This window comes from Dendrobates tinctorius, unplaced genomic scaffold, assembly GCF_039654945.1.
Source record: "Dendrobates tinctorius isolate UK_male_01 unplaced genomic scaffold, ASM3965494v1 ptg000257l, whole genome shotgun sequence".
NCBI lineage: Eukaryota > Metazoa > Chordata > Amphibia > Anura > Dendrobatidae > Dendrobates > Dendrobates tinctorius.
This window is the reverse complement of record NW_027361924.1, coordinates 11,019,138-11,045,355: the sequence shown is the minus strand read 5'-3', so window position 1 is coordinate 11,045,355 and position 26,218 is coordinate 11,019,138. Positions and strand designations below refer to the sequence as shown.

Here is a 26,218-nt window from a genome sequence, read left to right as displayed (position 1 = left end):
TCAGTTAGAAACCATTACCAGAACCGGATGCATTAAAGGGACGGTGAGCGCTGCAAAAGTTCCGCAGCTTTCCAGCACAATTTTAATTCCAAACTATTTTCCGCACCTCTGCTTGTCGTCAGTGACCTCTGTGAGCGACATACTCAGCAGCCCCGCTCTCTGACGCGCTCGGCTCCCCAGACTTCCCCTTTAATTGCTTTATGATGTCATTTCCAGGCGGTGATTCCTATTTGGAGCCGATGGCCGAAGGAGGGGATCAGGCGTCCGATGGTGAGAACGTTTTATTGATGATTTTTGCTCCTTTCTCCACTCTTCTTCATTGCTTTCGCCCCCTCAAAAATACACATGTAATACCCTCTCTCACCAGCAAGTGGCTGCTACGAGGACCCCACCAAGGATCGGGGCGACCATGAGGATTCCATAGGTAATGTGAGCTCGGTGATGGGCAGGAAATCTGGGGTCACCTATGGGGGTCCCTTCTTTTGTCGTGTGCCTCCCCCTGGAGGTCTATATTAAATAAGTAAGGCAGCTAGGGATGGTCTGACATCCAGGTTAGGGCCTATGCAGAGTGCAGCAGTGGAGAGGAGTTTGTCTTTGGTTGCTGCTCTCTGCTTTGTCAGCAACATTCAGTATAATGAGGTGAGCTTTGCTATGCAGAGCTCTGCAACCAATTACAAACTCATCTTGACTGCTGCGCTCTGCATAGGCAGCCACTGAGATGGCAGAAGCTGCACCGTGCTCTCTCTCAGCTCCCCACCTCCACTCTCACACGTAATTTTGTGAGAGAACAGAGGGTGGGTGACCTGATGGATGAACTGTAAATAAGACAATACGAAATCCCTACTGATATAATAATCTACATATTACAGTCCTGGAGTTAGGACTGGGGTTAGGGTTCTGAGTAGGGATAGGATTAGGACTAGGTTTAGCGCTAGGACTGTGGTTAGGTTTCTGACCAAAGTTAGTGTTAAAAGTAGGGTTAGGATTAAGACTAGCGTTAGATTTAGGACTCGACTTAGTCAGGGATAGTGTTAGGACTAGGGTTAGGATTAAGACTAGTGTTAGAGTTAGGGTAGGGTTGGGACTAGGGTTAATATTAGTGATAGGATTAGAGTTAGAGATAGGGCTAAGGTTAGCGCTCTGACAACAGTTAGTGTTAGGACCAGGGTTAGGATTAAGACAAGGGCTAGAATTTGGACTAGGGTTAAGAGGACTAGGGTTAAAGTTAGGATTATATTTAGGATTAGGACTTTTGTTAGAGCTAAGAGTATTATTAAGATTGGGGTTAGGGTCTGAGTGAAGTTAGGACTAGGGCTAGTACTAGAATTAGGACAGGGGCTATGGTTGTGATTGGAGCTAGCTTTAGGATTAGGACTGGGGTCACAGTACTGACTACGGATAGTGTTAGAAGTACAGCGGCTATTTTGTTACATTACAACCTGTGTGTAAATATTTCTGTAATCCGATGTGAGTGTGTGATACATCAGCACTAAATAGTCTAAGATGATGAAGTGAGAAAAATATAGGCATAAATTAAATTTGTGGGATCAAATCACTAAAAATTGGCCTGGGCATATGTATTCACCCCTGTTCCGATGAAGCCTCTAAAAACTACTGTTAAAAGCAATTCCCTTCTTAAGTCCCATGCTTAGTGACAGGACGTCCCTCTGTGTGCAATCTGTGTCACACGTCTATCAGTATTTACACTTTACCTCTTCTGAAAGGCCACAGAGGCTGCAACACCATTACCAAGAGATACCACTAACCAAAGAGATCTCCACACATCACCATGAAGACCAAGGAGATCTCCAAACAACACCATGAAGACCAAGGAGATCTCCACACAACACCATGAAGCCAAAGGAGATCTCCTAACAACACCACGAAGACCAAGATCTCCACACAACACCACGAAGACCAAAGAGATCTCCAAACACCACCATGAAGACAAAGGGGATCTCCAAACAACGCCACGAAGACCAAAGAGATCTCCAAACAACACCATGAAAACCAAGGAGATCTCCACACAACACCATGAAGCCAAAGGAGATCTCCTAACAACACCACGAAGATCAAGGAGATCTCCACACAACACCACGAAGACCAAAGAGAGCTCCAAACACCACCATGAAGACAAAGGGGATCTCCAAACAACGCCACGAAGACCAAAGAGATCTCCAAACAACACCATGAAAACCAAGGAGATCTCCACACAACACCATGAAGCCAAAGGAGATCTCCTAACAACACCACAAAGACCAAGGAGATCTCCAAACACCACCATGAAGACCAAGGAGATCTCCAAACAACACCATGAAGACCAAGGAGATCTCCAAACCACACCATGAATACCAAGGAGATCTCCAAACAATTCCATGAAGACCAAGGAGATCTCCAAACAAGTCAGGGACAAAGTTGTTGAGAAGAAAAAGTTAGGGTTGGGTTATAAATTATAACCCAATCTCTGATGATCCCCCAGAGCACCATCAAATAAATTGTCGTCAAATGGTAAGAACATGGTACCACAACAAACCTGCCAAGAGAGGGCCGCCTACCAAACCTCTCAGCCCAGGCAAGGAGGGCATTAATCAGAGAGGCAGCACAGAGACCAAAAGAAACCCTGAAGGAGCTGCAGAGGTCCCAGAGAGTATCTGTCCGTACGACCACAATAAGCTGTACACGCCATAGAGGTGGCCTTTATGGAAGAGAGGGCAGAAAAAGCATTTACTTATACACAAAAATTGGAAGGCTCATTATGAGTTTGCCAAAAGACATGTGGGAGACTCCCCAAATGTATGGAGGAAGGTGCTGTGGTAAGATGAGACCAAAATTAAACTATTTGACCACCAAGGTAAACACTATGTCTGGTGCCAAATCAACACAACTCTTTACCCAAAGAACACCCTCCCCACAGCGAAGCATGGTGGTGGCACCATTATACTATGGGGATGTTTTTCGGCAGCAGGGACGGGGAAAATGGTCCGAGTTGATGGGAAGATTGATGGTGTGATATACAGGGATATTCTTGAGCAAAACCTATTTCAGTCTGTCAGTGATGTGACACTGGGATGGAGGTTCACCTTCCAACAAGACAATGACCCAAAGCAAAATGTTAAAGCAACACTAGAGTGGTGCAAGGGGAAACGTGTATGTGTTTTGGAGTGGTCTCATCAAGCCCAGACCTTAATCCAATGGAGAATCTGTGGTCAGACTTGAAGATTCCTGTTCACCAGAGGAAACCATCTAACTTGAAGGAGATGGAGCAGTTTTGCCTCGAGGAATGGGCAAATATCCCAGTGGCAAGATGTGGAAAGCTCATAGACACTTATCCAAAGGGACTTACAGCTGTAATAGCCGCAAAAGGAGATTATACAAAGTACTCACTTTAGGGGGGTGAATAGTTATGCACACTGAAGTTTTCAGTTATTTTGTCCTATTTGTTATTTGCTTTACAACAAAAAGAAAATCAAATGTTCACAGTTGTCGGCATGTTCTCTACATGAACCGATGCAAACCGTAAAAAAACCCCTCCAGGTTGTGAGGTAGCAAAATCCGAAAAATGCCAAGGGCGTGAATACTTTCACAAACTAATGTAAGGTTAGGATTAAAACTAGAGTTTGTTTCAGGGGTAGGATTAATGTTAGAGTTAGGACTAAGGCTAGGTTCACATTGCGTTAGGAGCATCCGTTTAACGGATCTGTTAAATGGATGCGCTAACGCTGATGTCAATTTTGACATCTTTTGTCCCCTAGCGCTAACGGTATGCGCTAACACATGGTGGCAGTTTGTTACCATGCGTTAGCCCATACAGGTCTATGCACAGCGAACATGTCCGTTTGCTGTGCACTAGACCCGACGCACCCCCGAACGCTGCAGACCGCGTTCGAGGGTGGGTGATGAAGTAACGCATCATCGCTAATGCGTGACGATTTTGGCATGTGTTACTGTCATTGCGGGCAGTGAGTGCGTTAACGCGTCCGTTACATAACGCTAGTGCCGCGATGTAACGGATCCCGTCAGCGCATTGCCCCTAATGTGAACCCGGCCTAAGGTTAGCGTTCTGACGACAGTGTTAGGACCAGGGTTAGGATTAAGACTAGGGATAGAGTTAGGACTAGATTTAGGATTAGGACTGGGGTTAGGCCTCTGATGAAGGCGAGGACTAGGGTTAAGTGTAGGATTTTCACTAGGGGGAGTACTAGTGTCGAGTTTAAAAATATAATAAAAAAATAAAAAGTAAAACCAACGTGAGTGTATCGGTTTATATTAACCTGTTCGGCCCCTTTCACACATCAGTTTTTTGCCATCAGTCGCAATCCATCAAATTTTGAAAAAAACGGATCCTGCGACTGACGCCACTGGATGTGGTTTTTTCTCATCGACTTGTATTAACGGCGGATGGCCGCACGTTTCATCTGTCGTTCGCCGGATCTGTCGAAAATTGTTTGTCCGTTGGGCCGGAGACGACAGACGGAGGAACGTTTTTTGTCTCCGTCGAAAAATCGGCCGGCGTTTCCTAGAATGGACGCCTATGGGCGCAGGATCCGTCGAGCCAACGGATTGTGACTGACGGCAAAAAATTGGTGTGTGAAATGGGTCTCAGTGACAGTGGGACGGGGTGAGGTCCAGGCTCCGTCCCGGTGACACGGCTGACGCCTCCTCTTCTGTTTTCTAGATGGCGACTGCTATGAGAACACCAATGAAGAAATTAAAGACGGCTCGGAAGGTGCGGCCCAGGACCCCGCATGACTTGGGCTTGGGTGGGCGATGCTGTGGTATAAGAATGGCGCCACTTCATCCATGTTCTTCTCGTGTCTCAGGGTCCCAGTCGTATGAAGACATGAAAGGATCCATCTGTGTCCGGACGAAGGCCGAGGGTCCTGCAGACGAGGGGACGACGCCAGACGAAGGTGAGACACCATCGCTCCAGTCACAGCGTAGCGACACCTGCTGTCAGACATGTGGTATTACAGAGCTGCTCTGCCTCAGATTGGCCTCACAGATCCCACAATGCACTGCTCTGTGGTAACCGCCGGTGGGCGAAGTCAGCAAGAAAAAGGGGAGGAGACAGCAGGAGCTGTGGGATACTGTGATCAAACCAGCCGCCCACGTAATAAATATTACCGCCCCATACCAGCTGTATCACCACTACTCCAGCTATGTCCATTCTTATAGCAGATGCAGATTCCTACGAGAACATGGAGACTCCTCTGTACTCCCGACCAGACTGTGTCCTTCGCCCCTCACACAAATTCTCTGAGGACCAGACCGAGGGCAGGACGGCAAATCTGGCGGACCCCACTACCCATCAGCCACAGAAAGTGTCCGCGGAGCTGCAGGAACAAAGTATGTGGCTTAGGAAATCTCACCATGTAGCACCTAAATAATACCGCCATACACTGCTCACTGCCCACATAAGCGCATGTCTACCCGAATAATACCGCCATACACTGCTCACTGCCCACCCAAGCCCAAGTCTGCCCGAATAATACCGCCATACACTGCTCACTGCCCACCCAAGCCCAAGTCTGCCCGAATAATACCGCCATACACTGCTCACTGCCCACCCAAGCCCATGTCTGCTCGAATACCGCCATACACTGCTCACTGCCCACCCAAGCCCATGCCTACCCGAATAATACCGCCATACACTGCTCATTGCCTGCCCAAGCCCATGCCTACCCGAATAATACCGCCATACACTGCTCATATAAGCGTATGTCTACCCGAAAAATACCACCATACACTGCCCACCCAAGCCCAAGTCTACCCGAATAATACCGCCATACAATGCTCACTGCCCACCCAAGCCCATGACTGCTCGAATACCGCCATTCACTGCTCACTGCCAACCCAAGCCCATGTCTGCTCGAATAATACCGCCATACACTGCTCACTGCCCACCCAAGCCCATGTCTGCTCGAATAATACCGCCATACACTGCTCACTGCCCACCCAAACCCATGCCTACCCGAATAATACCGCCATACACTGCTCACTGCCCACATAAGCGCATGTCTACCCAAATAATACCGCCATACACTGCCCACCCAAGCCCAAGTCTGCCCGAATAATACCGCCATACACTGCTCACTGCCTACCCAAGCCCATGTCTACCCGAATAATACCGCCATACAATGCTCTAATAATTGTGCTACTACCCAAATAATACCGCCATACGCTGCTCTAACTGTGCTACTACCCAAATAATACTGCCATACACTGCTATAACAACTGTGCCACTACATGAATAATACCGCCATATACTGTTCTAACACCTGTGTTGCTATGGTGCTAGTACTTGGAGGTATTACATGGTAGTTGTATATTGATACTGTTGTGCACTTTATGAGATTAGCATTAGTATATGGCGGTATTATATGGGCATTGGATATAGATGCTATTGCACACTGGTGCTAGTACTTGGACACAGTATGGCGGTATTATATGGGCATTGTATATGCTCACACTTTTTCTGCAGACATTGTACCACTTTTTACTTGCTTCTTCTCACTTTGTTTCTTTTTTGCAAGATGGAGATTTTTACATTTCCTATGAAACCAACAGACTGTGAGGAGCAGACGAGACCCCGCAGCAGCACGGGCGACATCAGTGCGGACTATGGGGGGCAGGACTGGACCTGAATCCACAAGTACGACGGTCCGCAGGCTGCGCCCATGGAGCAGAATGGCGCTATCGCCTGCTGACGTCCCGGGCTGCAGATGGCGATTTTACTGCCCTGAGCTGTCAGGGATGTGGACGAGGCCCCAGCATCGGGGAGAGGAGACGCCATCACAGCCATCGCAGCTCACAAATACAGTCAGGATTTAGCTTGCAGTTTTCACATTGACCACTAGATGGCAGAGATAAGTGGTAAAATGAGCAGAGCCTTGATTTACGGCTGCTGTAAAGAGCCCGATGTGATCGGCACTGATTCAGGCTGAGCCCTCGGCGCCGGCCTCGTATTCTGCTCGTTACTTTTACATCTTGGTAGAAATCTTCGATACTGACGATGTTTTATAAAGCAAAAAGAAATCAAAAGTCAATAAAAATTGTGAAAAAAAAATGTATTTGAAAAGTCGTCCTCGTTCATACCCAAAGAAAAATGACACATAGATACGGAGAATTCCTTTAATCTGGCGTCTGATAGTCCGCTTAGGCTTCCATGCACGTTATTCTGTGGCGGCGCGCCGTGTATTGTGTCCAGACACTGGGAAATGCCACAAGTCCACAATAAATCCGATATTGCTGGGGATTGTCGCCAGCTCTGCCACCCAGGAGGTGACTGATGAGGAGAATACCATTATTACACGGTTATATCCCACTTGTGACTCTCACAGCGCCCCACACTGGGGATTCCACACATTCACCACTAGAACTACATTTCCCGGCATGCACAGGGCGGACGGCGGAAGTTCCAGGGGTAAAAACTTCCGGCGCTTGTCAGTGACGTCATGTGCGGCGGTTTCTGTGGTAACCGGACGCCTGGGCCTGGTAATGGCGCCGGAGAAGGCCGTACCGGGCGCTCTGTTGCTTCTCATGGCCGCACATTGCTGCAGGGGAGCAGCAACCGGTAAGAGGCGGGACAGCGGAGAAGGTGACGTAATCTGCAAAGGAGGCGTGTCTGAGTGACGTCATGATTAAGGGAAGAGTGATGTCACCTCATAGCCAGTCAATGTGAAAGCGTCTGCATGACGTCATGCCTTAAAGGGCTAGTGTGTAGAGTTCGTCACCCTTATAGGGAGAGTGCCTCTTCATACCATCACCCCCTTTTAAGAGAAGATGGAAGGTTGGCGTTATCCCTTTAAGAGCAGGCAGTAACCCTATGTGATATATGTAATGCAGAAACTGACGTCATCTCTTAAAGGAAAAGTCCATGAAAACCTTTGCTTACATGAAATCACTTCTTAAAGGGACGTGGCAGATACCAAGCGAATAAAAGTTTCTTCTGTTCCGTCAGGTGTGACGATCTGCACCTGTGACCTGACGCCTGGGAGCTGTGACATTAACTGCTGCTGTGACCCCGACTGCGCGTCCACGGACCCCACAAACGTCTTCTCCTTCTGTTTACCTGGAAGCACCAAGTAAGGACACCCCCCCCCCGGGTACTTATTATATGGCCCCTGCCCCCAAAATCTACCAAAGCAGTCGATTCATTGTTCCTGGTGTCGGCCTCATCTCCTGACCTGGCTGATAACAGAGAGCAGTAGATTGTCCTCTCTGGTCCTAGTGTCGGCCTCATCTCCTGACCTGGCTGATAACAGAGAGCAGTAGATTGTCCTCGCCGGTCCTAGTGTCGGCCTCTTCTTCTGACCTGGCTGATACCAGAGAGCAGTAGATTGTCCTCGCCGGTCCTAGTGTCGGCCTCATCTCCTGACCTGGCTGATAACAGAGAGCAGTAGATTGTCCTCTCTGGTCCTAGTGTCGGCCTCATCTCCTGACCTGGCTGATACCAGAGAGCAGTAGATTGTCCTCGCCGGTCCTAGTGTCGGCCTCATCTCCTGACCTGGCTGATACCAGAGAGCAGTAGATTGTCCTCACCGGTCCTAGTGTCGGCCTCATCTCCTGACCTGGCTGATACCAGAGAGCAGTAGATTGTCCTCGCCGGTCCTAGTGTCGGCTTCATCTCCTGACCTGGCTGATACCAGAGAGCAGTAGATTGTCCTCGCCGGTCCTAGTGTCGGCCTCATCTCCTGACCTGGCTGATAACAGAGAGCAGCAGATTGTCCTCGCCGGTCCTAGTGTCGGCCTCATCTCCTGACCTGGCTGATAACAGAGAGCACTAGATTGTCCTCGCCGGTCCTAGTGTCGGCCTCATCTCCTGACCTGGCTGATAACAGAGAGCAGTAGATTGTCCTCGCCGGTCCTAGTGTCGGCCTCATCTCCTGACCTGGCTGATACCAGAGAGCAGTAGATTGTCCTCTCCGGTCCTAGTGTCGGCCTCTTCTTCTGACCTGGCTGATACCAGAGAGCAGTAGATTGTCCTCGCCGGTCCTAGTGTCGGCCTCATTTCCTGACCTGGCTGATACCAGAGAGCAGTAGATTGTCCTCGCCGGTCCTAGTGTCGGCCTCTTCTTCTGACCTGGCTGATACCAGAGAGCACTAGATTGTCCTCGCCGGTCCTAGTGTCGGCCTCATTTCCTGACCTGGCTGATACCAGAGAGCAGTAGATTGTCCTTGCCGGTCCTAGTGTCGGCCTCATCTCCTCACCTGGCTGATACCAGAGAGCAGTAGATTGTCCTCGCCGGTCCTAGTGTCAGCCTCATCTCACCTGGCTGATACCAGAGAGCAGTAGATTGTCCTCGCCGGTCCTAGTGTCGGCCTCATCTCCTGACCTGGCTGATAACAGAGAGCACTAGATTGTCCTCGCCGGTCCTAGTGTCGGCCTCATCTCCTGACCTGGCTGATAACAGAGAGCAGTAGATTGTCCTCGCCGGTCCTACTGTCGGCCTCATCTCCTGACCTGGCTGATAACAGAGAGCAGTAAATTGTCCTCACTGTCACCTGTGATTTCCTGCAGGGCGGAGCGCTGGACGTGTCTTTATAACTGGCTGATCTTTCGGAGTAACACCCCGTACCCCTCCACCATCCTGGGCGCGGCCCCCGCACAGCTTTTCTGTGTCTCCTCGGCTGATGGTAAGGACCCGGTCCGGCGCCCCCTATTTCCTGCCTCCCGGTATCTCCCAGTATCGGCCGCCTGGTGTGACGTTCTTTCTGATTTCAGCCTCGGTGAATTACTTTGTGGCCCCTCGGAGGGTGGACGCCCAGAACTTCGCCTCCGTCAGTGACCTGTTCAGAGGGGCGTCCTTCTCCCCGGCTTCCGCCACCACGTCCGCATTCTCCACCTTCTATCGGGTGAGAGTCTGGAGCAGTCGTAGTCCGGGCGCTCTCATCTCAGGGTGCGATCGCCACTCTCATTTCCCATATTCTTCTCTTAGGCCGGTGATCCCGTTCTTACCGTCTCCACATCCGGGATGTTGGGAGCGTTGAGGCAGCCGGCGGCCCTGGGGGCTCAGGGTCTGTGTGCAGACGGCAACCCTGCAAGTAAGTGGCTAATAAGTGACAGGAAGTTACTAGTCTGCCGGTGATGACGTGTCCCAGAAAGACGGTCCGTCCATTAGACTGCAGGGCAGATGGCCCGTCCATGAGACTGCAGGACAGGCGGCCCGTCCATGAGACTGCAGGACAGGCGGCCCGTCCATGAGACTGCAGGACAGGCGGCCCGTCCATGAGACTGCAGGACAGGCGGCCCGACCATGAGACTGCAGAGCAGATGGCCCATGCATGAGACTGTGATACTGGCGGCCCGTCCATGAGACTGCAGGGTGGATGACCCGTCCATGAGGCTGCGAGACAGACGACCCATCCATGAGGCTGTGAGACAGACGGCCCGTCCATGAGACTGCAGGGCAGACGGCTATTACATTTCTATTGCAGAAAGGCCTGATCTCTGTGCTGCGTGTACACATAGATAATGTGGCCCCAGCGTTGTACAAAACACGCAACCTCAACTCAGATCACCCTATTTTAATGTGCCCATCTGAACCCCGATCCTGGAAAGTGTAATCCCCCCCCCCCCCCCAACCTGAGACTACAAACCTCGAGACGTGATTTATAGGGAATCTGTCACATCCAGATTCACAGCACTGTGTGAACAGCTGGCTTCTTTAGCATTGACCTTTTGTTGCTTCCCCTCCTTGTGGAGGGTGTCAGTGACTGCCTTCTGGACATCTGTCAGGTCAGCAGTCTTCCCCATGATTGTTGAGCTACTGAAGCAGACTAAGGACCTTTATAAACACTTAGGAGCCTTTACAGGTGTTTATTGTTAATTATTCTAATTTCCTGAGATAATGACTTTTGGGTTCTCATTGGCTGTAAGCCATAATCATCAACATCACCAGAAATAAACCCGTGACATAGATCCCTCTGTGTGTAATGCTCTATAGAATAGAGGAGAGGCACTTTTTGATGATATTATAATTTAGTGAGAAGCGCTTGTAGATGGAATCTGCAGGTAAATAGCGGTGAGATCCTGTCCGGCTGATTCACCACAGCAGCTACAGGAAGAAAATGAAGGTAAATCCTCCCAGCAGCCGCTGCCTCCAGTGATCGCTCCCCAGCACATTGACTGCCGGCCGGCTCCGCAGTGTGCGGTGTGTGCAGAGAGCTGTGATCGGTGCAGAGGATCTGCCGTCGTGTTCTCCCTGCAGCCGCTGCTCCCGTCATCCTTGGTTTGTGTCCTGTCCTTATATAATAACGTATTTATTTCCCAGAGTTCCTGCAGAATGACGTGACTTCCTGTGTCCGTGCGCTCAGCAATGTGGCCGCAGTCTGTGAGACCGACCTCTCCTTGTCGCCATCATTTTACTACCAGGACACGGCTGTACTGAGGGTCCCGGCGGATGCGACCGATCAGAGTGCCATAAGGGTCAGAGGAGGGTCTGCTGGGAGGATGGGGGTTGTGCTGCGGAGACCCTCCTCACCGCTCTGCTCTGTCCTCAGGTCCCCATCACCAGTGATGTGACGGAGACCCCCGTCCTGCGAGGAGACGTCTGTAATAACGTGGTTACCCAGGTGACTGCACCATAGGCCGATGGTCAGCATGATCTGCCTGCAGGGAAGCTGTAATGGCGGCCATGTGCCCCCAGGGTCCTGACCTTCTCTGTTCCTGTGGCAGGTGATCTACACGGTGCAGTACAATGGCACGCAGGGCATCACAGGCGTGAGCGTAGCCTTCACCCTCCGCAACGTGTCCGCGGGGAGCGCCTTCCTGAGCCAGACTTTCTCCGTGGTGTATAAGGTGCGTCCTGCTCTCTGTATACAGCCGTTCTCTCCAGCTGCTCCCGTCATGCTGCTCCTTGGAGTTGTTCCTCAGGTTGGAGATCACGGCTGTATCACACGTTCTTCTGCTGTGCTCCGTGACGTCTCGCTCTCTTCCACAGCCGGCAGCTTCCGTGTCGCAGGGTCCTGCCCAGTCGAGGAGCGGAAACCCGGGATATCTGGTTGGGCGTCCAGTGCTGAGTGACATCGGCCACGTATCCTTCATTACCCCAGCGCCACGTTTGTACCCAAGTTCTGCCCAATCTCAGCCTCCCCTAGCGGCACTGCCATACAGGTGACGTCTCCAGCGCCCCCTTCTGTGCTCATGGCGTTATTGCTCCTGACTCCCGCAGCTCTCCATGTTGCGGTCTCTGGTGGGCGACTCTTGCAGCCGCAGCAACGTGCAGTTTGGGGTGAACTCTCTGAGCGGCTGTGCGATGCGGTGAGTGCTCCATCCTTCATGTTCTTGCCCGATGTGTAATGAAATAGTAACCAGTGTCGCTCCTCCACAGTGGCAGGGACACGGAGACCTGCGACGACCTCCATGCCCGGGCCTACCAGCTGCTGCTCGGGGGACAACCGCCGGGGAGCCTGGCCATGCTCGGGAACGTCACCGCAGGACAGGACGGGGACCGGACGCCCATCATCTACCAGAACTGCAGCCTCCAGGTGACCCCTCATACATAGCTGCTGCTAACCACAAGTCCCAGCAGGCAGGGTGTGCCGAGATGTTTGGTGCCAGAACAGCTATCATTAATAGGAATATGTTACATTTCCCTCAATGCACATCTGTGATGCCAGTCATTGCAGCTCTGGCGGCGACTGGAGTAGTGTATGATCCTGACACCGCTCCTCTGTCCTCAGGGTGACTGCGCCGCCGCCTGTCTCATACCCATCTCCCTGCACATGCAGATCCTATGGGCGAGGGTCGGCCTACAATCCAATCCTCAGTCCCAGATTGTCGGGGCTCGGTTTGTCTTCAGGTGTCAGCTTGTCCAGGTGAGTGTCTGCAGCCGATATGATCCCATAGGGTGGAGCCGTGTCTGCAGCTAGTGCGACCCCTGGAGGGTGGAGCTGAGTGCAGCCCGTGCGACCCCTGGAGGGTGGAGCTGTGTGTTTGCAACCGATGCGACCCTGGAGCTGTGAGTGGAGCCAGTGCAACCCTTGGAGGGTGGAGCCATGTGTGCAGATGGTGTGACCCCCCCCCCCAGAGGGTGGAGCCGTGTGTGCAGCCGGTGCGACCCCTGGAGGGTGGAGCCATGTGTGCAGACGGTGTGACCCCACCCAGAGGGTGGAGCCGTGTGTGCAGCCGGTGCGACCCCTGGAGGGTGGAGCTGTGAGTGCAGCCTGTGCGACCCTTGGAGGGTGGAGCCATGTGTGCAGATGGTGTGACCCCCCCCCAGAGGGTGGAGCCGTGTGTGCAGCCGGTGCGACCCCTGGAGGGTGGAGCTGTGAGTGCAGCCTGTGCGACCCTTGGAGGGTGGAGCCATGTGTGCAGATGGTGTGACCCCCCCCTAGAGGGTGGAGCCCTGTGTGCAGCCGGTGTGACCCCTGGAGTGTGGAGCTGTGAGTGCAGCCTGTGCGACCCCCTGGAGGGTGGAGCCATGTGTGCAGACGGTGTGACCCCACCCAGAGGGTGGAGCCGTGTGTGCAGCCGGTGCGACCCCACCCAGAGGGTGGAGCCGTGTGTGCAGCCGGTGCGACCCCACCCAGAGGGTGGAGCCGTGTGTGCAGCCGGTGCGACCCCACCCAGAGGGTGGAGCTGTGAGTGCAGCCTGTGCGACCCTTGGAGGGTGGAGCCATGTGTGCAGATGGTGTGACCCCTGGAGGGTGGAGCTGAGTGCAGCCTGTGCGACCCCTGGAGGGTGGAGCCGTGTGTGCAGCCGGTGCGACCCCACCCAGAGGGTGGAGCCGTGTGCAGCCGGTGCGACCCCACCCAGAGGGTGGAGCCGTGTGTGCAGCCGGTGCGACCCCTGGAGGGTGGAGCTGTGAGTGCAGCCTGTGCGACCCTTGGAGGGTGGAGCCATGTGTGCAGACGGTGTGATCCCGTAGGGTGGAGCCGTGTACTGACAACCATTTCCTTTCTGCAGTGTCGGGACAGCTCCGCTCTCCAGACACAGGTCACCTTCACTGACCTGACGAGACGCGGCCCGGACCCTCGCTGCAGGGCAACCAGCTGAGCACTGACGTCAGGGATTGTTCATCAGCGGCTCCGGAGGGTGCTGGAGTGTTAACGCTGCTTGTGTGTATGATTGGAAACTTCTTCATAAAGTATTTTTGTATATAAATGTTATTTCTCCGTTTTACACCAAGAAGTGGTTTTATGATCTGCAGAATCCTCTGAAATCCCAGCGGTCGGTGCCGCTTACTGCAACTTCTAAAGTGCTCCCTGCAGCCCCCACTAGGCGGCGCTCTCTTTGACTTGAATAATATCTATATATATATAGAGTGATTTGGAAAAAGTCTTAATACCCCCATGAACATTTCCACAGTTTATTGGGATTCTCTGTGATACCAAGTATCTGTCTCTTACTTTCTTTGTGATGTATTGATTTTCTCCAGCTCCCGGATTCTTGGTATAATTGGCGCTTTGTGCTGCCCCTAATATTGCAGGGCCCCCGCCATCGTGTGACATTATTGTGCTGCCATTGAGGAAGGTTTTAATAAGAAAACGGTTCGTGTTGTTAGAATCTGTAAAACGTTGATATTTATGAGAATATTTTCAAGTTTTACATAATGTCGCCCCAAACTTATAAAATCCTTTCATATTTAGCCAATTAGATGGATTAACGCGAGGGGAGGTCGGGGGGAGACAGTGTCCTGGGGAGGGGCGAGGCGCCATCGTTTTAGACAAGTAACTATGCTAAGTCATTGGCGCTGGCACCGGAAACTTTATTTGGCAAAATATCAAGCATCATGATTACGTGGGATGCGGTCACCTGAAACGCGTCGATGTCGCACATCATATAAGTCGTATAGCTTAAAGTTTGGTCACAAGTCCGGCTCGCAGCTGGGATCTTCTATTTACGTGACTGCCCTAGGCTCAGACGTGTAGGGTGTCTTCTTCGGTGACTTTATCTTTGTATTAACAATATCTCAAGCTCTGAACATCTCACTGAGCATTACTCAATCCATCATCCAAAAAAGGAAGGAGTTTTTCACAACAGCCAACCTACCACGACATGGCCGTCCACCGAACCGGACATCTAAAGCCAGGAGAGCACTAATTGGAGATGAAACCAAGAGGCCTATGTCACTGGAGGAGCTGCAGAGATCCATAGAACAACCATTAGTCAGATCTGGCCTTTAGGGAAGAGGGGCAAGAAAACATTTTTTTTTGAAAGACATAAAAAGTCCCATGTAGGGGACACAGCGAACATGTTTGGCAGAAAACTAACACTGCACATCACCCTGAAAACACCATCCCCATCGTCACACATGGCGGTGGCCGCATCCTGCTGTGGGGAGGCTTCTCTTCTGCAGGGAAGCTGGTAAGAGGTGAGGGGAAGATGGATGGAGCTAAATACTGGGCAAGCCTGGAGGAAAACCTGTTAGAGGACGCAGAAGACTTGAGACTGGGATGTAGGTTCACCCTCCAGCAGGACAACAACCCTAAACATCCTGCCAGAGCTACAATAGAGGGTTTAGATCAGAGCATATTCCTGTGTGTGATCGGCGCAGTCACCGTCCAGACCCAAATCCCAATGAATCTGTGACAAGACGTGAAAATTACTGATCACAGGCGTCTCCATTCAATGTCACTGAGCGAATGTGCAAAGAGGAAGGGGCAAAATGTCACCTATAGATGTACAATGCTGGGGAGACAGACCCCAAAAGACTGCAGAGAAAGGAGGGAGAGACAGCTGGAGAGACTCGAAAAGACTGCAGGGAAAGGTGGAGAGACAGACCCCAAAAGACTGCAGGGAAAGGAGGGAGAGACAGACCCCCAAAAGACTGCAGAGAAAGGAGGGAGGGAAAGACCCCAAAAGACTGCAGAGAAAGGAGGGAGAGACAGCTGGACAGACCCCAAAAGACTGCCAGGAAAGGTGGACAGACAGACCCCAATAGACTGCAGAGAAAGGTGGAGAGACAGACCCCAATAGACTGCAGAGAAAGGTGGAGAGACAGACCCCAATAGCCTGCAGAGAATGGTGGTCCTAGAACGTACCAAATCAGGGGCTGAATACACATGCACGGCACAATTCTCAGATTTATATTTGTAAAATAATTAGAAAGCCGAGTATCCTTTCCTCCACCCATCACAAATACTTAGACTCGGTATCACAGAAAATCGCAATAATACATTTAAGTTTGTGGATGTAATGTGACAATATATGGAAAGCCTCACAGGGCATGAAGACTATTTCAAGACCCTGTATATCATTAGTGTATTTTCTCTGTACGCCGCCATCTCCCCCGATCCACAGACAGACAGGAGCCGCCGTTATTTCTACATTCATTTCATTTCAGACAAGATAAAAAGTTCTCATTAAAAAGCCAAAATTCAGCTTTTCAATAGGGAAGAGACACACAGCGATGTTCCCGCACCCCCACTCGTCCGCTGGCCTGTAGGTCCCTTATAGGAACCAATATGTAAACTCTGGAGCGGCTCTACAGACCGAGGACTACACCCCCCATCATCACTGATCCCCACATTGCATCTATTGGTCCCTGAGCGGTAGGTTCACGTCAATCATTCGTATGTACTGATCCTGAGCTGCATCCCGGCTCATGCTCCGCTCACAGCTAGAGCTGCAATCACTATGCTAAGGGCGCCCGTCCTGCACCCCGCCGTTTAGTGTTTACAGACTGCCTAAAAATCTGAAGAGCAAAGCATCATGGGATCTCCGCGAGAGGCAAGGCTCAACCGTTCTGCACTATGGGAGGTCGGACTGCGACTGCAGCTCTGGTTGTGACTGGAGCAGAATGCATGGAAATCAATCTCAGCAGTGATGATGGCCGACATTGTCTACAGATCAATGAGTAACAACCCTCAGCAAATATTATTTCAGCTTCCAAGACATTTGCAAAAGTGACACCTGTGAGAGCGAGCAGCCGGACCCCACCGCATGCTGCGATCCGAGCGAGTGAGCAGCCGGGTCCCCCGTATGCCGCGATCCAACAGAGCAGCTGGATCCCCCATTCTGCTATCCAAGTGAGCAGCCGGACCCCCCCCCCCCCGGCATGCTGCGATCCGAGCGAGCAAGCAACCAGCACCCCCCCATTCTACTATCCAAGCGAGCAGCTGGGTCCCCCAAATGCCGCGATCCAACAGAGCAGCAGGACCCCCCATTCCACCATCCAAGCAAGCAGCCAGGACCCCCCCTGCATGCTGCGATCCGTGCGAGCAGCCAGGAACCTCCACCACATGTCGCGATCCATGCGAGCAGATTGTCCCCTCCTGCCAGGATCCATGCACGCAGCCGGTCCCCCTCTCTCATATGCCACGATCCAAGCGCACAGACAGCCCCCGTCTACTATGATCTGTGCATGCAGCAAGCCCCCCCACACATGCCACAATCTGAGCACGCACCCCACATACCACAACACGAGGGCACAGCCCGTTACTTGCTACGATCCAGTCTCGCGGCCGATCCCTGCCGTAAGCCACGATTTCAGCACTCGGACAGCTCTCCCTTCCTCGCTATAGGCCACGATCCGAGAGCACAGCTGGTCCCAAAAAAAAAAAAAAGTCCCCAGCAGCAGTTCAGGTAGAGAGATGGTATATCATCTCCAGCATCCACTGATGCAGTCACATACCTAGGGCCCCCCGCGGGCGTCACCCGGCCCACAGGTACGTGACCCACACCAAACATAGGATCCGTATCCGTACAGTCAGACGCAAGTGCAAGATATGACAGCAGTAAGATTCACCCTTCGCCCCCATACAGCCGGGTACAATGCCACCTTCTTCGAGCCCCAACCCGGCCCACCGGTGGTCCTGTATGTGTATCAGACATTATACATCTCACATGGGGGGGGTCACCGGAGGGGAACATGAATCCAGCAGAGTGGTTTTACTTTTACTCCAGGAGATCAGCGTCACCCGGGTCCTGGAGGACAAGTGAGGTCACGACGTAGACCAGCGGGCCGGGCCGGAGGGGTCTTACAGGTCCAGCCGTGGATATAGAAACAGACAGAGCTGCTATGAGCAATCCTCACATCGGGGTAGCCTCCAGGAACGAAGACATGATCTAAAGAGGAGGGCACCCGGCGGCCCCGACAGCGGCTGCACGCCGGGCCATTACATTGTTAAAACAGGCAGTGCCGCAGGGTGCCGGCCTCCGCCGCCGATCTCCACAGCTTCCAAAGACATTAAAAAAAAAAAAAAGGCAACGTAAAATGAATGCTGACACAAGGCTGACAAACGCTTACAGAGGAAGGGGCTGCGATGGCGTCTGGGTGCAAGAAAAGCCCTGAGATTGCGTCTGCCGTAAGTCACCACACTGTAGTAAGGCACCAAGAGGAGGCATGGACTCTGCACCTCTCGTGCGGCAGCGTCCTGCCCGCCGCGTCCATGGGGTTAAGGCAGAGACGGCTCCTATGGCAGGTGGTCTTCAGCCCTGCACCTGGAGCCCGTGGGTGTCAGTGCGAGGTAACGAAGTCTCCCAGCCCATCAGAGTCCTCCGAGGAGGAGGAATAGAGTTCTGGAGGGAGGTCAATGTCAGTGTGTCAGGGGGGAAATAATGGGGAAGGGGCTACGTGGGGAAGAAGAGAGAGGAAGGGGGTCATCATTTCTTTTGCTTGTTTTTAGCAGAGTTTCGGGGTGGGGTGACTGGGCGGCTCTGGTTGACCCCTCCGTAAGCAAATAGCTTCTTGTCAGCAGGCTTCAAGATCTGTAGGGAAAGAGCAGGAGAGAACATAAGGCAACGGCAACAGTCCGGCGAGAGGCTTGGAAATGGAGGCAGGCGCGGAGGCCAAGACTCACCTGGAAGGAGCACATCAGCGACTCGTCCACGCTCATCATGGACCCGGCGTTGTCAAACTCCCCACAGTAGTTGGGTGCGGAGAAAAGCGTCACCAGCTGCCGCTTTGCAAAGAATTCATAACCGTCCTCCACGACCTGCCGGCACAGAAGGGTTAAATGGAGGACAGGTGGGGTTGCGGTATCGCCGCAGAGCATTGCACCCGTCACGAACCTGGTGCGCTCTGCAGATCAGGTCCAGGTCGTGCTTGTGAAGAAACTTGGCTACAACATCAGCCCCGAAAGTGAAGGACACCCCGCGGTCGTTCTCGCCCCAGCCTAGGACGTCCTTGTCGGGGTCGGACCATAGGAGATCGCACAGGAGACCCTGATCGGGCACATCTGTGGGCCGCAGTATCCGTCGCACTTGCTCCATAGACTGCAGGTCGGGAGACAATCCTAGAAGAAAACATTGAGATCAGTGCCGGCCGTGCTCCTCTGGTGTGACGTGTGGACGGGCCCAGCACGGGGGGCATCATCGCTCGTGTCTCACCTCCGTGGCAGCAGAAGATCTTCTCGTCCACGATGGCAGCGACAGGTAAGCAGTTGAAGCAGTCGGTGAACGTCTTCCACAGCTTTATATTATACCGCCTTTTACCTGCACAACAAGGAGCACTATAAAGGAAGGGTGAAGCGCCGAAGACTGGCGGTGTCGGTGTGCGTGGTGCTCAGGACGCCACCAGTCGCGCCAGTTCCGTCCACCACTTACACTCGTCGTAGAAGCCGTAGATGCGGTTGATGCTGGCGCATTCGTGGTTCCCGCGCAGTAAGAAGAAGTTCTCCGGGTATTTGATTTTGTACGCCAGCAGGAGGCAGATAGTTTCCAGAGATTGCTTGCCGCGGTCCACGTAGTCACCAAGGAAGAGGTAGTTGCTTTCTGGAGGAAAGCCGCCATATTCAAACAGTCTGAGAAGGTCATAATACTGACCGTGTACATCACCTGGAGAGGAGGGAGAGCGTTAGATGGTGGCCGGCGCCGCACCTTGCGCTCACCCAACATCTACCCTGGTACGTGAACGGCAGAAGAAAGCAGCCATGTTTATCCAGCCCCTTTAAGAGAATACTTAGGAGAACCTGACAGACTCACCGCAGATCTTCAGGGGGGCCTCGAGCTCCAGGAGGATGGGCTGACTGAGGAAGATCTCCCGAGACTTCAGACACAAGCCGCGGATCTCGTTCTCCGTCAGCTGCACATTCTTCCCGGGGCGACAGCCTTTCACTGAACAAAGGGGAGAAAAGAAGGTGATGAAGTGCACAAACCACAAGGGGCGCTAGTGAGCCCCATATATCCTCCTGTACACGATTAATGGTCAGACTCCTGAATCTGCCACTATTCACTGACATGCAGTAAAGGACTCATCAGCTGCACAGACCGCACAACCGTACTTGACTAGAGGAGAAAACCTTGACCGGCTGGAAATGTCAGTCAGGCTGCAGCTACACGCAGGGTCATTATAGGACGGGGGCGTCCACAGGACCACACAAACCAGAACTGCAACCATGGCCACTGGGCCGGAGCAAACTGCAGCCAGGCATCTGTCAGACATATCACACAAGGGTATAAGAGAAGGCGGCGGCAGAGCGACCGAGGGGCAAAGGAGGCAGAGCGGCAAAGGAATTGGGCAGGCAAAGGAGGCAGAGGAATCCGGGGCAAGCAAAGGAGACAGAGCGGCAGAGGAATCAGGGGCAGGCAAAGGAGGCAGAGCGGCAGAGGAATCAGGGGCAGGCAAAGGAGGCAGAGCGGCAGAGGAATCAGGGGCAGGCAAAGGAGGCAGAGCGGCAGAGGAATCAGGGGCAGGCAAAGGAGGCAGAGCGGCAGAGGAATCAGGGGCAGGCAAAGGAGGCAGAGCGGCAGAGGAATCAGGGGCAGGCAAAGGAGGCAGAGCGGCAGAGGAATCAGGGGCAGGCAAAGGAGGCAGAGCGGCAGAGGAATCAGGGGCAGGCAAAGGAGGCAGAGCGGCAGAGGAATCAGGGGCAGGCAAAGGAGGCAGAGTGGAAGAGAAATCGGGCAGGCAAAGGAGGCAGAGTGGCAGAGGAATAAGGCGCAAAGGAGGCAGAGGAATCAGGGGCAGGCAAAGGAGGCAGAGCGGCAGAGGAATCAGGAGCAAAGGAGGCAGTGCGTCCGAAGGGCAAAGGAAGTGGCGGCAGAGGAATCAGGGGTGAAGGAGGCAGAGGAATCAGAGGCAAAGGAGGCAGAGCGACCGAAGGGTAAAGGAAGTGGCGGCAGAGGATTTAGGGGCAAAGGAGGCTGCGGCAGAGAGACGAGGAGGCAAAGGAGGAGGCACGGCCGAGGGGCTAAGTAAACACAACCTATCCCTAGTGACAGAAGACTCAGTACCTCCTCCGGGCCCTTTGCTTTTTCGATGTCAGGTTGAGGCCCGAGATTACGATCCTGGCAGCCGGGATCTGGCCTCCGCCATCTGTGCTGCTATTACACGGGGTCCAGCCTGTCTCACATGAGGCACTGCTCTGCTTGCTGTCAGTGACTAGAAGTAATTGTGGAAACCACAGACTGTCACAGATGCAGGACTCGTCGCAGTGTATCAGAGCCCGGCACAATGAGCAGGATGTAACTGTACATCTTCCATTCACCAACCAGCAGAAGAATGAAATACCATCTCCCATGTGCTCAGCCTCAGTACAGCCCCCTACAAGCTCCCGTTTCGTGTACGCAGCCTCTTCGCTCTACCGTCGGTTTTTGCTCCCTGGGTATTTGGTGTTTTCTGATATCTAGTTCTGGTCAACTAGAGCGGTGCGGAGCAGACTGATGCAACACGAGGCAATAAGTGCCTCCCGGGATCTCCTGTCATAGGGATGCACAAACCGCCCATTAATCATCCTAGGGCCGGACCACTCACATCACCGGCCCCTCGCAGCGGACATCACATTGAGGCCGGATACACACGTTGTGCGGTCTGACTACGGTGCGGCACCTGGACCAGCCGCGGCCTCTGCGACATACATGAGGCTGTTGCAGTCAGTCCGGGCATCGTAGTCTGTAGCCGAACCGTGAAATGACCAACTCCATACACCGATCCATCATGGCTGCCCGCGGGGGTGACGACACCGGGCACAGTACAGCAATACAGGAGTGTCCACAGCTCAAGAGCAGAAAAAAATAAACAGGTCAAGAGATAAAACCTGCCCACTCTGCGATTCCCAGCGGCAGCGGTGGTCTCGTCGGCCTGCTAATTGTCCTGCAGCAAAGGGGCACTGCCCACCCTCCACAGCCATGGATCACAGAGGCCGGTGATGAGCCGACTGTAGCAGCCAGTCACCACCACAGGACAGCTAAAGCTTCGCGGGACCACCGGGGAGACCACCGGGCAGTTATCAAATGGGGAAACTTTATGGGTTACTTTCGTCTGTGCAAAAAAAAAAAAAAAACCCTGGCCATCCCCTTTAATTGCTCCCGACTGCAGACTGTGGATCCCCAATGGTCCATGCACAGAACTGCAGCCAGAAAGGACGCAGCCCCCCACTATGGATGCAGGAGTGTGCACAGGGTCCGCGGTCACCATCAGGGCCCAGCGGGAATCACCGGCATCAACGAGGCTCCTAGAGGACGACCCCAAACCATAAGGCTGCGAGCACACACAGCGTTTAAGAAGCTCCACAAATCCTCAGAACCTCGAGGTTCTGCTCCGAAAACTCTGTAAAAAAGACTCAGTGTGCACAACGCCAAAACAAATATGGGGGGGCCGTCCTCCGACACCCCCATATAACACACAAGCCTCACACCTCGAGGATACACAGTGTGGGGAGAGAGGCATAAGCCCCACGTCAACCATTCAATTCCGGATTCCCCATCAGTCCCATCCTGAAGTGGAGACCCCATAACGTTACAGAGCAGGGGAGCGTGTAGAAAAGACCCCACCGCTCTGCTGACCCCATAACTGCAGAGTCCAGACCTCCCCCGGTATCAGCACAAACACTGCGCCCCCACCGGGAGCTTCTTGGCCGAGCAGCTGCATGCAGCCGTACATCACCAAGCACAATGCGGAGCGTCGGATGGAGCGGTGTAAAGCCGCCACCACTGGACTCTGGAGGAGACGTGTTCTGTGCAGTGACGGATCGCACTTCTCTATCTGACATCTGATGGAGGAGTCTGGGTCTGGTGACTCCAGGAGGACGTTACCTCCTGACTGTACAGATGGTGGAGGGGGATAATGCTGGGGGCTGTTATCGGGGGGCGGCCTCGGCTCCACTACTCTTACTGCTCCGACTACTTGTAACGGCCGGGACTCGGTGCCGCACATAGGAGGCGGATGTGCCGCACCCCGCGACGGCCGCTACAAGCAGACGGAGCAGCTCAGTGTGTGAGTGCGTCTGGCCTCCACCGGCTCCTCTGACAGCTGATTGGAGGGGAGCCGGGTGTCAGACCGCTGCCATCAGACATTGATGAACTATCCTAACAAGAAGTCATCACAGTAAAAGTAGCGGACCACCTCTAATTCCAGTGAGGGGGGAGGGGTCTCATCATCATGTTACCTCTTATTAAAAGTCCTCTTTAACCCCAAGAAAGGAGGGAGATATAATCCCAAAGATTACAGCTCGTTGCCTAGGTGACTAGCCACCTCTGCCTACAGTAGGGGAGAACACACGGTGTATGACCGAGCCGCCGGCTGATCCGGAGGAAACTGGAGGCCGAAGATGAGGAGGACGATATCCGGGGCTGTTCACACTGCGAGCTCCAGGAATATTCTGGATATACTGACCAGTTCATGACCAGGACAGTTTTGATATTATCAAATATTCGCTCTAATAAAAAAAATCTCTCATTCAGAAATTCAATCATTTCCTCTTTTTGGGACCCGGGGGTCATCTCTTATATCCCCTTTCTCCCTCGTTATGCCACAAGAGCTTCTGCAGCAGGACAGGAGGGCGGCGCAGGTATAATTTCAATAGTGTTCAAGAAGTGGTCGTCCGAGTAGTGGACAATCCCTTTAACAGATTGTTTTCTATTGCAGATTTCCCCTGTAACTGACAGGTGTATTCGCCCCGGTTACAGGTGAGACTTAGGCTGCGGCGGCACAGCCATGAGTGTGGGGTCCGGAGAAGGAAGCACTGTCAGTGATCCGTCCTCGGTGCACAAGGGCTGGGTCAGTGCTGGGTATACAGGAAGGCAGAGCCGGTAATGACCCTTCTCTGCGGACAGTCCGGCTGTGCCTGACGCACGGTCTCGGGCCGCTGCTTACTCTGTAGTGACGTTTTATAGTGTCAGCACAGAGTAAAACGTGGACCGGCCGTACGGTTAGAGTCAATGGACGATCTGGGGCTGGGTAAGAAACAGACGGACATCGGATCGGGGCTGGATGTGAGGACGGAGGATTATACGCGGGGTAAGGACGAATAACAGCCAGTTGTGGGGTCCACAGGTGCACGGCTGCCGTGGCAACCAACGCGTACCCCAAGATCAACTCACAGCCCAGCAGGGTCAGCAGTGACTGCCAGCAGCAGTGACCGCCAGCAGCCCCGCACACGAGGCGCCGCTCCTCACCCTCCAGCAGCCGCTGTATGATGGAGTCCAGGTTCAGCTTCTCTCCGTCCCCCATGGTCACAGTGAGAACCGCAACACTCCCGAGTACGAGGCGATCACGTGTGCAGCCGGTCCCGAGCTCCGCCGGCGAATAACGTCACCGCACGCACGACAAGGTCTCTCCCCGGAGACGGCGGCGATACTTCTGTGAATGGAGGCGGAGCACGCAGCGCGCATGCGTCAGCCAGAAGCGACCAATCCGATTGGCTGAGGATGACGGAAGAATTCGAACGTTTTTTTTTCTTAATCATCCGGACCACGCCTCTTTCCGTTGCGCGTGTGTGGGATAGACACGCCCCCCAGCTGCGCTCTCATTGGTTAAAGGTGAAGTCGTCGTTGATTGGTGGAATGTCACGGCGGTAAAGTAGGCGGAGACTGCTAGTCACGTTAGGTTAGGGAAGGGGGGCGGACTCGAAGCGCTACTACTACGGCTGATAGCTGAGTAATGGCGGAGAGCAGTGCTGTGGTGATCAGCGGGCCACAACTAAACCCCTGGGGACTCATAATGACCACAAACATGGAGGACTGACTACAGAGTCAAAGAAACAAAGGTGCCAGTGATAACCAATCACAGTGCAGCTTTCAAGGGCACTCCAGAAAAAAGCTGCGCTGTGATTGGTTGCTGTGGATTCACAGACTAAAAAGTTGCCCCTGGCAACCAATCACAGTGAAGCATTCAGTTTTCAAGGGAACTACAAGAAATTAAAGCTGCGTTGTGTTTGGTTACCGTGGACTTAGTCTAAAAGTCTCCATGGCAACCAATCACAGTGCAGGTTTTGTTTTTCAGTAGCATTATAGAAAATAAAAGCCGCGTTGTGATTGGCTGCTGCATGAAACAGCTTTTCATGTCATAATGCTCCATCTTGTATCATCCGACATCGTCCAAAATCCATCGCGAAAAGAGCGACTAAACCACAAGCAACTAAATCATCATCTCTATATATAAAATTGAATGTGTGTGTCTATCATCAACCAATCACGACGCATCTTTCATTTCACCAGAGCTGTTCAAAAGAAGCTGAGCTGAGATTGGTTGCTATGAGCAACAGTTTTCTCACTGCATGACAACACCTCAGCAGACGGCGACATGGTGGGAGAAATCTGGCATCCCCGGGAACATAAGCTCCAGCCATCGTCTGCCCCCTGAAAGGAGCAGAGAGCACATGACAGAAATGAATCCCTCCTCCCTGCCCATATACCCATCACACAACCTCCATCCCAGAGGCACATCTTCCCTCTTAGGGATCATTGGTATGGAAGTTAGGACCGTTCCACTCAGCCCTCGGATTCTCACCCCAGGCTGACGGGATGATGTGGGATATTAGGGGTAGTAGTCCGGTGGCTCTGGCTGACGGGATGATGTGGGATATTAGGGGTAGTAGTCCGGTGGCTCTGGCTGACGGGATGATGTGGGATATTAGGGGTAGTAGTCCGGTGGCTCTGGCTGACGGGATGATGTGGGATATTAGGGGTAGTAGTCCGGTGGCTCTGGCTGACGGGATGATGTGGGATATTAGGGGTAGTAGTCCGGTGGCTCTGGCTGACGGGATGATGTGGGATATTAGGGGTAGTAGTCCGGTGGCTCTGGCTGACGGGATGATGTGGGATATTAGGGGTAGTAGTCCGGTGGCTCTGGCTGACGGGATGATGTGGGATATTAGGGGTAGTAGTCCGGTGGCTCTGGCTGACGGGATGATGTGGGATATTAGGGGTGGTAGTCCGTGGCTCTGACTGACGGGATGATGTGGGATATTAGAGGTAGTAGTCCGGTGGCTCTGGCTGACGGGATGATGTGGGATATTAGGGGTGGTAGTCCGGTGGCTCTGGCTGACGGGATGATGTGGGATATTAGGGGTAGTAGTCCGGTGGCTCTGGCTGACGGGATGATGTGGGAT

General features: G+C 53.0%; 3 protein-coding genes across 10 annotated transcripts in view; 2 read left to right on the top strand and 1 right to left on the bottom strand.

Annotated features, from left to right (window-relative positions):
- CD19 (CD19 molecule) overlaps positions 1-7,396 on the top strand; it is a 29,872-nt gene extending 22,476 nt beyond the window's left edge. For 7 of the 8 annotated variants that reach the window (XM_073558678.1, XM_073558673.1, XM_073558681.1 and 4 more), the window contains 6 exons: positions 217-270; positions 368-424; positions 4,676-4,726; positions 4,821-4,910; positions 5,176-5,346; positions 6,534-7,396. In XM_073558678.1, the coding sequence (XP_073414779.1) occupies positions 217-270; positions 368-424; positions 4,676-4,726; positions 4,821-4,910; positions 5,176-5,346; positions 6,534-6,574 (464 nt within the window). In that variant the 3' untranslated portion in view covers positions 6,575-7,396. The remainder of the gene's footprint in view (positions 1-216; positions 271-367; positions 425-4,675; positions 4,727-4,820; positions 4,911-5,175; positions 5,347-6,533) is intronic. The other variant, XM_073558680.1, reaches the window with a different exon arrangement.
- Positions 7,397-7,440: 44 nt separating this feature from the next.
- On the top strand, positions 7,441-14,126 carry TCTN3 (tectonic family member 3). The gene is made up of 13 exons (XM_073558672.1): positions 7,441-7,573; positions 7,961-8,084; positions 9,521-9,636; positions 9,725-9,855; positions 9,939-10,044; positions 11,274-11,428; positions 11,503-11,574; positions 11,678-11,800; positions 11,943-12,035; positions 12,174-12,262; positions 12,333-12,489; positions 12,685-12,819; positions 13,911-14,126. The coding sequence occupies exons 1-13, from the start codon at positions 7,498-7,500 to the stop codon at positions 13,998-14,000; spliced, it is 1,467 nt and encodes a 488-aa protein (XP_073414773.1). The 5' UTR covers positions 7,441-7,497; the 3' UTR covers positions 14,001-14,126.
- A 1,886-nt stretch (positions 14,127-16,012) lies between these two features.
- LOC141069234 (serine/threonine-protein phosphatase PP1-gamma catalytic subunit B-like) lies at positions 16,013-24,533 on the bottom strand. The gene is made up of 7 exons (XM_073558686.1): positions 24,285-24,533; positions 19,872-20,003; positions 19,494-19,724; positions 19,278-19,382; positions 18,960-19,183; positions 18,749-18,883; positions 16,013-18,656 (listed from the first exon to the last, which is right to left on the bottom strand). Exons 1-7 carry the CDS (start codon positions 24,337-24,339, stop codon positions 18,552-18,554), a joined length of 987 nt encoding a protein of 328 aa, XP_073414787.1. The 5' UTR covers positions 24,340-24,533; the 3' UTR covers positions 16,013-18,551.
- Between the last annotated feature and the right edge of the window lie 1,685 nt (positions 24,534-26,218).